Source organism: Canis lupus, chromosome 10 (assembly GCF_011100685.1).
Source record: "Canis lupus familiaris isolate Mischka breed German Shepherd chromosome 10, alternate assembly UU_Cfam_GSD_1.0, whole genome shotgun sequence".
NCBI classification, from domain to species: Eukaryota; Metazoa; Chordata; class Mammalia; order Carnivora; family Canidae; genus Canis; species Canis lupus.
In genome coordinates, this window is record NC_049231.1 from 6,266,038 (window position 1) to 6,278,216 (window position 12,179).

Genomic DNA, 12,179 nt, shown 5'->3' on the forward strand with positions numbered 1-12,179 from the left:
CGTAGAAGGCTGGGGGTAGTTCCAAGGACACCACAAGAAGTCACCTCAGCTGGTGTTGCACTTGTATGTTATCAAATGTGTATCTGAAACCCACTTTCATCTCTTCTGTACATTGCCCTTGATGAAAAACAGCTGCAGACTTGGATTATCTACAAGGACAGAAGTGCATTACTTGAAGGTTTGATGATACCAGCACATCTTAACGTAATCAAATCAGAGTTTATAAATATGCCTAGGCAGAAGGGAGGGGGAGCCATCACTCTCCCACCTCGGGGGCTACAGAGGTCCCCCTGAGGGAGATCCATTTCTGGCTGTCACCTGAAGCAAAGGTGGGGGTGGCTTTCTGGAGGCCACAGCAGCAAAGCAGTAAATCCCGCTGAGACATGTCCATGCCCGGACTGCTTTCCCTCCTCTCTGCACCCTGACTCCATCCGAACATTCTGTTTAGCGTGCTAGACCTCCTTAAATATTTTATTTCAATCATCCCGGAAACATTAAAAAAAATGCTTTAAAAGGCACAGTGACAGAAGGGCAAGGCTTATTCATGGCTGTAGGGCAGCAGCTCTCCCCGGCTGCTGGGGCAGGGGTCCGCAGCCCCTGACCCCTTCATCACACACCTGTCGCGTTCCGTGTAAACACGTCAAACCCTCAAGCCTGCTTGATTAATCATCCTGCCCAAGAATCTATGGAACAAAGTTCACATTACCGGAGAGCTGCAGGAAGGGCCCTCGGAGGGCAGGCTGCAAGACCAAACAAAATTAACATGCCTGCCACATCCATCATCTCGTAATCCGCTTCCAGGTTTGTAATCCCCAAACATCCAGGGCGTGCATACCAAGAACATTCCCTGTCCGTGCGGATCTAGACTGCTCACGTACAATGGGCTCTCAATCTTCCCCATTGCCAGGAAAACCGTTAACCGTTTCTACGAGTCGGACTGCAGACACAAGCTCAAGTCAAGTCTCTAAGGACCTGGAAGTTTTTTTTTTTTAAGATTTATTTATTTATTTATTTATTTATTTATTTATTTATTTATTTATTTATTTATTTATGAGAGAGAGAGAGAGAGAGAGAGAGAGAGAGAGAGAGAGGGGCAGAGACACAGGAGGAGGGAGAAGTAGGCTCCATGCCGGGAGCCCGACGTAGGACTCGATCCTGGGACTCCAGGATCGTGCCCTGGGCCAAAGGCAGGCACCAAACCGCTGAGTCACCCAGGGATCCCAGGACCTGGAAGTTTTATAGTGAGTCTATCATAAGTGTTTCTTCACACATCATAAAGAGAAAGTTTAATTTGACCTAAGAATAAGGACTACACTGTCAACTGTCCAGTGGTGTACGGACTCATTCAGATCACACAGAACAGACGATAATCCCCAGGGCACCGAAGTGCTTCATTATTAGTTCAAGGGAACTGATCTTCCAGAAAAAAAAAAAGAGCTGATAGGATTAGATGCACTTAAAATTTTGAGATATATACTGTGTTTTATACTACCATGGGGTTGCTTTTCATTTTGATCTCAGAACCTACAGTGGATCTCTCTCGGGAGGGATCCTACACATTTCACTTAGGAGAGCTTCGGAGACGTGGTGTGCGGGGCTTGGAGCCACACAGCTCCCGCCGGGGCTGCGCTGGGCTGGGCTGCGACAAGTCATCACACTACTGTCTTCCTCTCACAATTGATACGATTTTTAATACTCTATGCTATAAGCCTAACTCTCTCAAATACTTTACCAAAAAGGCTTCACCACAAGGTTATTTTACACTCTGAGTCCCCTAATTCTCTCAAAAACTTCCCCACAAGGATTTGCATCGTAGGTCATGTGACCATTATTATTATTATTATTACCGGATTTGTTCACTTCAGAGCCTACATTTCTAGACTCCTGACAGAAGAGGAAGCTGGACAACCAGGATATTTTACGTTCTGATCGTTTCCTCTCCTGCGGTCTGGGGAGAGTAGTTATACACTGGAGAAACCCATGTGATTTAGGAGTAAGGATTAAGAAGAATGGGGACGGCTTTCTTACCTTTCAGAAATTCAGCTGTTAGGCTCAGTTCTGTGGGCTAAGGGGGTACACCCTGATTGTTCCAGAGTGACACGGAAATACACATCAGTCTTAGGAGCAGAAGGAGGGAGTCTCAAATTAAAAATAAGGAAGAAGAATCACTGCGGTTTGCAGCAGACCAGGGGGATTTGAAGCGGCAAGGCTGATTCATCAAACAATAATCAAATGACTGCTCTGTGCACAAAAGGAGTCTGCGTAGAATTTCTACTTAATCCTTACCCCTGTCTTCTAAGGATTTCTATGCCTGTTACTGGTGATGAAGCTGGGATCAGTGAGGGGCCTTGTAGAAATCACAGACACCTACATGACGAAGCTGAGATCAGAGGCAACACGCATCTCACTCCAACCATTGAAATATTTAGGAGACTGATAAAATGTCAGCATCGCCATCCCTCCCTAAAAGTTAGTGTTTTGAGCTCTCTGTACCATTCTTGTAACATGAAGATGTGAAACTATTTCAAAAAAAAAAAAAGTCAGCCTGCTGTTTGCCATTGCCTTGAGCAGGAAAATAGGGCATAGTTTTCACCAAAGGGCCAGGAGGTGATGAAGACAGGGTGTGGCTGAGGCACAGAAAGGCTGTGACAGGGTTCAGGGGACGGCGGAGGGGAGAGTGCTGTGTGGGAATGATCCAGATGTCAATACAAATATTGGTTCTTTCCTTCAGTTAGTCAACAAATCCCGATTCAGTATCTCCTCTGTGCTGGGTACTGGCAACGGGAAGGGACTAGGGCACGGAGCCTGCCTCCAGGACTCAGTCTGGAAGGGGAGAGAGAGACAGCAACCAGCAGAGCAACAGTACGGGCTCAGAGCCATGCCTCAGGCTTCTACAGGGCATTTCCTCCATGGGAGCACGGGGGACAGACACCCAGCCCTGGCGGAAGCCCTATGCTTCCTAGAGGAAGACACATTTATGCTGGGGTCTCAAAGGATGGCAGAGGACAGGGACGGGCCATCCAGGCAAGCATATGTCCAAAGGCATGGAAGTCGGGGAGATCAAGGTTGCCCCAGAAATGGAAGGTGGTTCTCTGCTTGCAGCTGAGAGGCGTGGTGGCATTGGTAGGGGCAACAGACAAACAATGCAGGGGAGGTGGATGGGGACCCTGATTCCGGGTCTGCTGAGTGGTGGGGCCTGCTTTCTGTACACTGTGAGGAGCCAAACGATTTTAGGTAGGGGGGTGACAGTCCATGATCAGATCACTTGGGTGGCTTTGCGGAAGATGGGTTAGAACAAGCCAGACAGGTGACAAGGAAGGCAGTCGTCATGAACTCTACTTGGAAGGTCCTTGGTGGTGACTCCCCAGTCTAGCTTCCCACTGCGTGACTGACACGCCGAGGCCTGGAAAGGTTAAGAGACTCGCACAAAGTTACTCAGCCAGCAAGTTACAGAGCTGAGACTGGAATGAGCATCTTTTGTGGCTGCCGCAGGACCGCTCCCCCTGCCTCTGCCAAAAGGAGTGAGAGCTCTGAAGCTTGGACTTCCCAGGAGTGGCTGCAAGGTTACTCACTTGAAAAAGAAACAGCAGAAAGGGTAGCGAACAACAGTTCGTAGAAGAGTGGAGAGACGTTTTTATACCGGGTTTGGATTCCTGTTGTCATTATGTACCAGAGCAACACAGCTTGGATATTGAGTAAAACAAGCTAAACAGACACGGGAATTGAGGGGAAGTGCACAGCCACTTTCTAAATCGGCCAAAATAATCAAACCCTGGCTGTTCACACACACCAAAATTCAAAGACAGGAGCAAAGTCCTTTTGGAGTCAGTCGGATCAATTTTTCCCTAAGAGCAGAGGATCGCTGCTATAGCTATCTTGTCTTAAAAGAAAGCCAGTTGGCATGAAAATATTTCATCCATAGAACTACGATCCAAGCTGTCAGTCCCCAAAGATGTCCAAAGTAACCTGGCATGATTGCCACCATCACTGAATTGAGATTCTAAGCCAAATGCCCTAGCTCCAGAATTTGAGGGCAGGGAAGTGTATCCTCTTTTCCAGAAAACTCAAATCTCTAGGCGAAGCAAAAATGCTCAAGATCTGAAAAACCAAACAGCCCTCCTCTAGCCCACTCAAAATTTCACTCCAAAGAGGGTGATCTACACGGAGAACTTATTTTCAGGATAGAAACAGATTTTCTGACACCTGCATCTTTCCCAAAGGGCCCTTGAGACTTCATATCTGTGTGTGAAGTTGGGGGGGCTGCCGGCACGATCGCGGGCTGCCATGCTCCTCAGGCCTGAGCCCCCATTTTCAGTTAGAGTGAGTAGCAGGCCAAGGAAGAAAGGTATCTGTGTTACTCAACACCCCACTTCATATTGTACATACCAACCCATTAAAAGAAACGAGCACATCGTGTCTTCGATTGGTTACAGATGGGAGAGAAACAGCCGCAATAATAATAAATTCACGGAGGTGGAGTGTGTCGTCACACACGGAGCCAGGATGTGTGATCCAGAAGGTGTGTGTGGGGGAGTTAATACCATATGTCGTTTGACTGCCGTGAGCCTGCTCCCATGTCAATAGCTACACGTTCCTCCAGAACAGCTCTGACACCATCCCCGACGCCATGGCGCTCCGCCAAACCGACAGGACTCTTACCAGGTACTGAAGTCGCTGGCGCTCAGTCTCGGGGGTAAATTCTGAAGACATGGGGATGATTTCTCCGTTTCTGATGATTATGGCCCTGAAATGGCAAAAAGGGTATTGTCAGTAGCCAGTCTTGTAAGTACCTCAATTCTATGATCACTCTGTAGCCTGGTTCAGAACACACCGAGCCTGGGGGGCTCAATCGGTTCAGACTCCTGATTTTGGCTCAGGTTGTGATCTCAGGGTCATGGGATTGAGCCTTGCATCAGGCTCTGCACTCAGCGCAGAGTCTGTGTATGATTCTCCCTCTCCTCTGACTCGCACACAGTTGCCCATGCACGCTCTCTCCCTCTCAATAAAATCTAAAAAAAAAGAAAAACAACAACAACAAAAAAAACAACCCACACATGAAATGCCCAAGGGGTACCTTTTCCTCTAACCTGCATGGTAACATTCACTGTTACCAACTGTAGCTCCCTCACCATATTACAGGTATCTTTACTTTTAGAATATTACATTCCAGTTGGCTTACCGGAACCATCTGTTAATGCCCAGCACCAACCATCCTACTTGGCACATAACAGGTGCTCAGTGAATAAATGGATGAATAAGTGAATGATGCAAATTAAGGCTTACTCTAGACTAGTGCTCTCCAATAGACCTCTCCATGATAAAGGAAATACTTTAATCTGTGTAATCTAATACGGCAGCCACTAGCCACGCGTGGGTAACAAGCCTCTAAATTATGCTTAGTGCAGCTGAGAAACTGAATTTTTAGTTTCATTTAATTTTAATTAATTTATCTTTAAAAAGTCACAAGTGGCTAGTGTTTAACATAATAGAGAGCTCCAGATCCTTGTTACTCTTAGTGTCTGTGGGCCAGTGGCACTGGCCTCACCTGGGATCTTATTAGAAATGCAGACTCTCAGGTTCCATCTCAGACTTACTGTATCAGAATCTTCATTGTAATAAGATCCCCAGGTGATTCATAGGCATGTTACCATCTGTGAACACCTGACTTAGACTCCTGAGTTTCTAGGGTACTATCCTGGGTCCAGGAAAAAAAAAAAAAAAGCCTCTCATCTCATCCTGAAGGTTAGGAAATTCACACACTTCCAAAAAATGTGCCCAAGAGCTACTACTGACTCCAGGACTTGAGAGAACAGAGTTCCCTAAGGGAGATACCTAAGGGAGACACCACAGCATGGATAACCATGGAGCGACCTTCCCTAGGCCTATGCCAGACGGAGCCTCCTACTCCTAGATCTTCTTGTTCTGAAGTGGTTCGTGACAACCACTTTCTAGCTATCAACTGGTGAAGTGGCTTGCAAAACGCATTCTATAGGAACCCAAGAGCTCTCAGGTACCAGAGAGCCAGAGGCCTGGAACCCAACACACTTCTCTGTGAAGAGCCAGGAGGATAGGAAACACCTATACTCGATGAGCTCAGCTCTGGGTGGATGCCTCACTGACTCCAGGGTCAGCTGCATTCTTTGTGCCAGGAGGCCCCAGGCACCCCTCCCCACCACAGAGGTGATCTCCAACTCAGAAGCAGTCCCTATAAGTAGCTGCAGTTGTCCCAACCTCTCCCCCAAGCCCTAACCCTGTGCCCAATGGGAGGGCAGGTAAGGGAGGGGATGGCAACAAAAAGTCACAGGGGCTTTAGAGAATTAATGGGTCTAAAAGAAACCAGTGGAAGCTATGAGAAAATGGAAAACTTGAGGGAAGCCGACTGGGAAGAAGATGTAATATTCACATTGTTTCTTTTATTACGATGCCCAAAATAGGACAGATTAAAAGCTCCTTCTTAAAAATCCAGTGTCACTTGTAAAATGCAATCCCCCCTCCCAAGAAAGGTGATACCCACCTTTCACAGATCAGTGTGTTCATTCAAATGGTCTTTGTCCTAACTTATCAGGTACAACTAACTCCAGAATAAGGGAGTAGGGTTTTGATGGAGGATGGAGAGAGAGAGCTTCAGAGGAAGGTTTAGGTTAGAGCTTAATCTCAAAGTAGCAAGAAGGGCTCTGAGAACCAGGGGAATAAGATCAAAAGCCATTAGGCAATAAATTCCAAAGGCAACCTTCTATTTCAAAATTTTGCTTAAAGCTAGTTTTAACTCCTTCCCCTTTTCTACATGGTCCCTGAATTCCAGCTTCTAGGCTCCAACTAGGAACGCTGGCTATCTCAGAGGGAAGCGGAAGAAAATGAGTCCAAGGAAGAAGGTAAGGAGGACAGAAGACAGTGTTGGAGACCACAGAGGAGGAGGGTGTGCGGGGAGGAGCCAACACCGCACCATCAGGCTGTGGAAGATCCACTTGTGGGACCTACGTGTGAGATCAGGGCCTTGTCCTATTAGTTTGCTCTTCTATTCCAAATGCTTAGCCTGCCACACAGCAGGAGCTCCATAAATATTTGTTGAATATGAGAAGAGGTAACTCAGGAGATGCTTTCCCCTTGAAATTGAGGCAGGAAGTGAGAGGCAGCGGATGCTCACTTGGGTAAGTGAAGTGACGTTGACTTCGGAGAGCCAAGAGGGTCCTCACCTAGAAATTCACCTGCTCCCTCTGCTACCTTGTTCTCTTCTCTTCCTGACCAGGGTAAGTCCATCCATCACTCCCCACTTCAGGGCTTCCCTCTGTCAGTTATTCCCCCTCTGTATCCTCAACTTCTCCTTCCTATGGCTCTCTGCCCATAGTTCCGACCTATGCTCAAAACACTTTGTTTAAAACCAAACCAAACCAAACAGACAAACAAAAAGGATACTCTCCTAATCCAAAACCCACCTTTCAGGGCCTGTTTTCTTTGCTTTCCTATTAAGATAATAATCTACAGTTAGGGGCTGTACTTTCCCACCTCCCACTGATCCCTTAAAGTAAATTCATTCTTGCCCCCCTCTCTATCCAACTGTGTCAAGAATCACCCAATGGCCTCTTTGTTACTATATCCACTGGATATGACCTCATTCCTAGTCTGCTTGGCATCATTTAACAGTCTCTCCTGATCCTGGCTTCTGGGACACTCCTCCTCCTAGATTCCCTATGTCCTGGAGGCTCCCTTCTCTATTCTTCCTTTGGTGTTATGGGCTACCATTTTGTCTCTCTACTCTTCTTCCCGGGGAGTCTCATGTCCTAACTCCTTAAGCTCCAAGATTAGCTTTAGCAGCCTCCCCACATGCTCCTTTAGCCTGGCACTCCTAATATAGAACACATCCCATTTTGCTATTGATGGCTTAACATCCTTGCCTGTGAGTTCTTAAGGCAAGAACCATGGCTGCCTTAGTCAACATTGTAGCCCTGTAGCTACTGTACACAGGGCCAAGGTACGATAAGCAGGACTGGGTACCTAATTTCCAGGGCCCAGTGCCAAATAAAAATGCAAGGCCTCTTGTTTAGAAATTAATGAGAATTTTAAGATGGTGACAACAAAGCTTTAGACTCAATGTGGGGCCCTTCCAAGAGTGAGGCCTGTGTGACCCATAAATTGCACATCCATGAAGCTGGCCCCACTCTATGCCCTTAATATTTTCTAAATGAATAAATGGCTTCAACAACTACATATACCAATGACTCCAAATATCCTTTCCAGCCCATACATCTCTGCTGTGCTCCAGCCTGGGGCACTCAACCGCCAACAGATATCTCCACATGAATAATCACCATCATCTGAGATTCAGCATGTTTCAAACTTAATTAATGATCTTATCTACCCCCTCCCCAGATCTGCCCTTCTAGCATTCTCCATCTCAGGGAAAAGCACTCCTTCCCACCTACTCACCTATCCTACACCAGGGAATCTTCTCAGACTGCTCCTGTTTCTCACCCTACCATCCAAAAAGGCACCACACCCTATAAATTCTACTTCTTCAACAGCATGTGAATCTGTTCCTTTCTTTGATTCTCACCATTTTGTGCCTTGGTTCAAGTCCCCATCAGAGCTTGTCCACATGACTCAGGAGCTCTGTGCTGCTCCCACTTCTGTCCTCCTCTGACTCTGTACATGATCACCATGGTGGATTTTTTATCTTAATTTTTAAAAGATTTTATTTATTTATTTGACGCAGAGGAGGGGAGCAGAGGGAGAGGGAGAAGCCGACTCCCCACTGAGCAGAGAGCTGGATGTGGGGACTCTGACCCAGGACCCTAGATTCGTGACCTGAGCCGAAGGCAGATGCTTAAGCCTGAGCCACCCAGGTGCCCCACCACGGTGATTTTAAAGTGTGACTCTCATAAAAAAATAATAAAAAAATAAAGTGTGACTCTCACCAAGTCATATTCCCTTTTGAAAGCTCCCTCATGGCTCCCCAGCATTTCCAAAATCCATTGTTATCTGTGTTTTGCCTCTATTTCTGGCTTTCGCCTCACTTTTGTTATTCTTGCACATCTCCCTCTCCTTTCCTCTGGACAAGCTATTCCTAGTGACAAGGCCGTCAGCCCCCCCCCCCCCCCCCCCCGAGAGTGCCTTCTCTTGTCTTCCTGGGTTACCTGTGAGGCCCCTGTGATACCATGGTGTTGCACAGCATTGTCCTTACCAACCCTCACCACTGCTCCCATGGCTTCTCTAACTCCCTGAGGATATTTCCCAGCCAGAGCCTGAATCCTTATCTCAGGCCTGTGACAGACACACAGTAACTGCTGATGGATAAATGACTATATGGATAAAGAGTGAGCAAGCCACACTTGGGTGGATGAATAGATACACCCAGAGTGAAGGCCTCGAATAAAACTTTTCCTAGTAACAACATTATTACCTGTAATTATTTAACTGTAAAGAGTCTGGACCCTCAAACACCTGCACGCCTTTCATCGGTTTTATAAAAAGTCAATGAATGTAAAAGGATGTCATTCTGGCTAAGTCGCCACTAACAAAGTGACTTGAGAGATTTAGTCAACTGAGGCAGAACCCTTGTCCTTAGTGGGCAGGAGAGAGGGGACACAGCCAAGGCAGCAGCCACCACTGTGTTTACTCTCGTTTTTTTTAAATTTCAAATTCACACACAGTGACGAGGTACCAGCATTCAATTCCAATATTCGCTGCTGGGCTAACCCTAGCTAATTACTTTCTTAAACAGATATTTATATCAAATCCATCTATGTACAGAACAGTCTTCATTTCTGTTTGAACTACCAAGTTCTTCCTTTATGAGACACCCATGGATTAAAGATGACAGCATGCTTGGCAGTCAGACTTTCCAGTCCCTAAATCATGATGCCTCTTCCTATGTGCTTCCTGGCTTCTTTTTGATCTTTCGCTCTTTCATCCCTCTGATCTTGGGATCAATGTGTCAGAGCGCTGGTCTCCAATCTGGAGTGGGGCAGTGAGAGGGAATGGGTTTCAAAGGGAATAGAGTGCGTGTGAAGGCTGACAAATCTTGCACTAAACAACCAATAAACTAGAGAAATGCTTTCAAGCTACATTCTGTCATCATGGGATTCTTGTGTACTTCATATCTTCTACTTTGTTATTTTATGAGCTGTTTTTCCAAAGGAAAATTATTTAAAACAAAACCCAAAAAAAGCTGTGGCAGCAGTAAGAAGCAAGGAGAATTAGGCATACGCCCTGGTCTTTCGGCTAGGCCTTTGGATCTGGACCTGTCGATAGGACTACGGTCAGATTTTGGATGTCATTCCACTTACTTACTCAGAGATTAGCCAGAGATAAAGCGAGGAGGTTCCTAGGCTTGGGGCAATTTAATCAACTGGCCACCACTTCCTACTTGATATCCCTTACCCCAGAAAGGTGGCTCCTGAGCATATTCCCCCAAGTTAAGGCTAGCCTTTCGTTCACAGAGACTAAAAATGAAATCTGCATACTTGAATTTCTTGCCCAGCGTAAAAGATGGAGCCTGATTTGTACTAAGGTGAATGGTAGGGTCTAAGATGGTCTTAGGAGTCAACTGCAAGGATGGGAGAAGAGAAGGTAAAGCAAAGACATTCATTGTTTCTCAAATGGCCTCCCACCCTCCCCAAACATTAGCCACATGAGAGGATAAAAGCAATTTATTGCTAACTGATGAGAATTTTGAGTTCAGAGAGCAATTTCTTGAAAACCTTGCTACTTCTATCCTCTAATATCACAATTTGGCGTCAAAAAGACCTACATGCGTCCCCCAAGTGAGTCAAATCATTAACCGGTCAAGAGAAAAATAAGGGGTCAAATGAGATGCTCGTTTCAAATATTCGCTTGATTTCACAACTTCTCTTAAGGAGATCACACCAACTCCTGTGAAATCCCACCTCAGAAGCAAGATTGACACTCTCCAAGAGACATCTGACAAACAAGCAAAGGGAAAAAAAAAATGGGTAAAAGATATGATTAGGCAACTGACAGAAGGGAAAATGCAAATGTTCAATAAACACATGAAAAGATGCTCGATCTCACTAGTCCAGGAAAATGCAAATTAAAGTAAAAATAACATATAACTTTTGCTCATCAGATTGGCAAACGTTTGTTGAAAAAATTAACAACGGGTAGTAGTTCTCATAGGGCAAGAAAAAAGGCCAATCTCATAATTAATGGGAGCGTAAACCGTTATACCTTTTAAATCTATTATAATGATGCGTTCGATGGTCCAGTCCTCCTACTTTTGGGACTACCACCTAAAAACACAGAAAACTCAGAAGCCTCGGACATACAAACAAGAAATCGTGCTTGACATTCTTCGTTGCAGCAAAGATTGGAAACAGTCTCAACGTCTATCAAAAGGTGAGATACTGAATAGATTGGTTTGTAATCCATAAGGTATTATATGGTCATTAAAAAAAGAGAGAGAGAGAGAGAGAGAGAGAGAGATAAGTACGTTTCTTGACCTAGAGATATCCATGATGGATTGCTAAGTGAGAAAAGCAAGTTTCTGAGGAATATGCAGTATAATCCCATTTTTGAAAAAGGAAAGCCATACACGGATACACCATATGGGAGGACTGTGACCCCAGGCCCAAGCCAGGTGTGCTCCCTCACGGCCATGGCGGGGGTGGGGGTGGGGGCAATACAAAGGCAGTCCTCTCCATTCTCACTAAGGGCTTTTTGGCCTAGAATCTCTCCCCTTTCCACCCCCACCCCCCACGACCCGTCCCCTGGTTTAAGAGGCAGAGGCCTTTTGTCCAGAGCTCCTTAGCAGTAAGAAGATTCCCTCCTGTCTGTGCTCCCTGTCAATGGACCCTTGACGGTGCAGGGGCCCTTCGGGGGTGGGAGGGTGGAAATGGAACACGGGGAAGCTGGCCCTTTGCTTTTTCTTTGCCTCTTGCCTGCAGGTTCACAGGAAGTGAATCAAGGTGGACTGCTACCTTCCGTCAGGCTCAGGCCCTCACTGGCCCACCTGGACCCACAGGGGCCCACAGGACCCCTGGCTGCTCAGCAGTGTAAACACGTGTTTGATTAAGCAGGAGGAGGGGCATGCGAGTGGGAGAGTTCACGTTTCTTCACATAGCTTTTCGTTATTTGACGGCTACGGGGGATGGATGTTCTTTTTGTCAAGTCTGAAGAGGAATTGGTTTGCCCAGATTTGGCCACATATTCAGAGAAGACCTAAA

General features: G+C 46.2%; 1 protein-coding gene across 3 annotated transcripts in view; it reads right to left on the reverse strand.

Annotated features, from left to right (window-relative positions):
- PPM1H (protein phosphatase, Mg2+/Mn2+ dependent 1H) overlaps positions 1 to 12,179 on the reverse strand; it is a 253,879-nt gene that overhangs the window by 80,761 nt on the left and 160,939 nt on the right. For all 3 annotated transcript variants that reach the window (XM_038549877.1, XM_038549879.1, XM_038549878.1), the window contains exon 5: positions 4,660 to 4,744. In XM_038549877.1, coding sequence (XP_038405805.1) covers positions 4,660 to 4,744 — 85 coding nt within the window. The remainder of the gene's footprint in view (positions 1 to 4,659; positions 4,745 to 12,179) is intronic.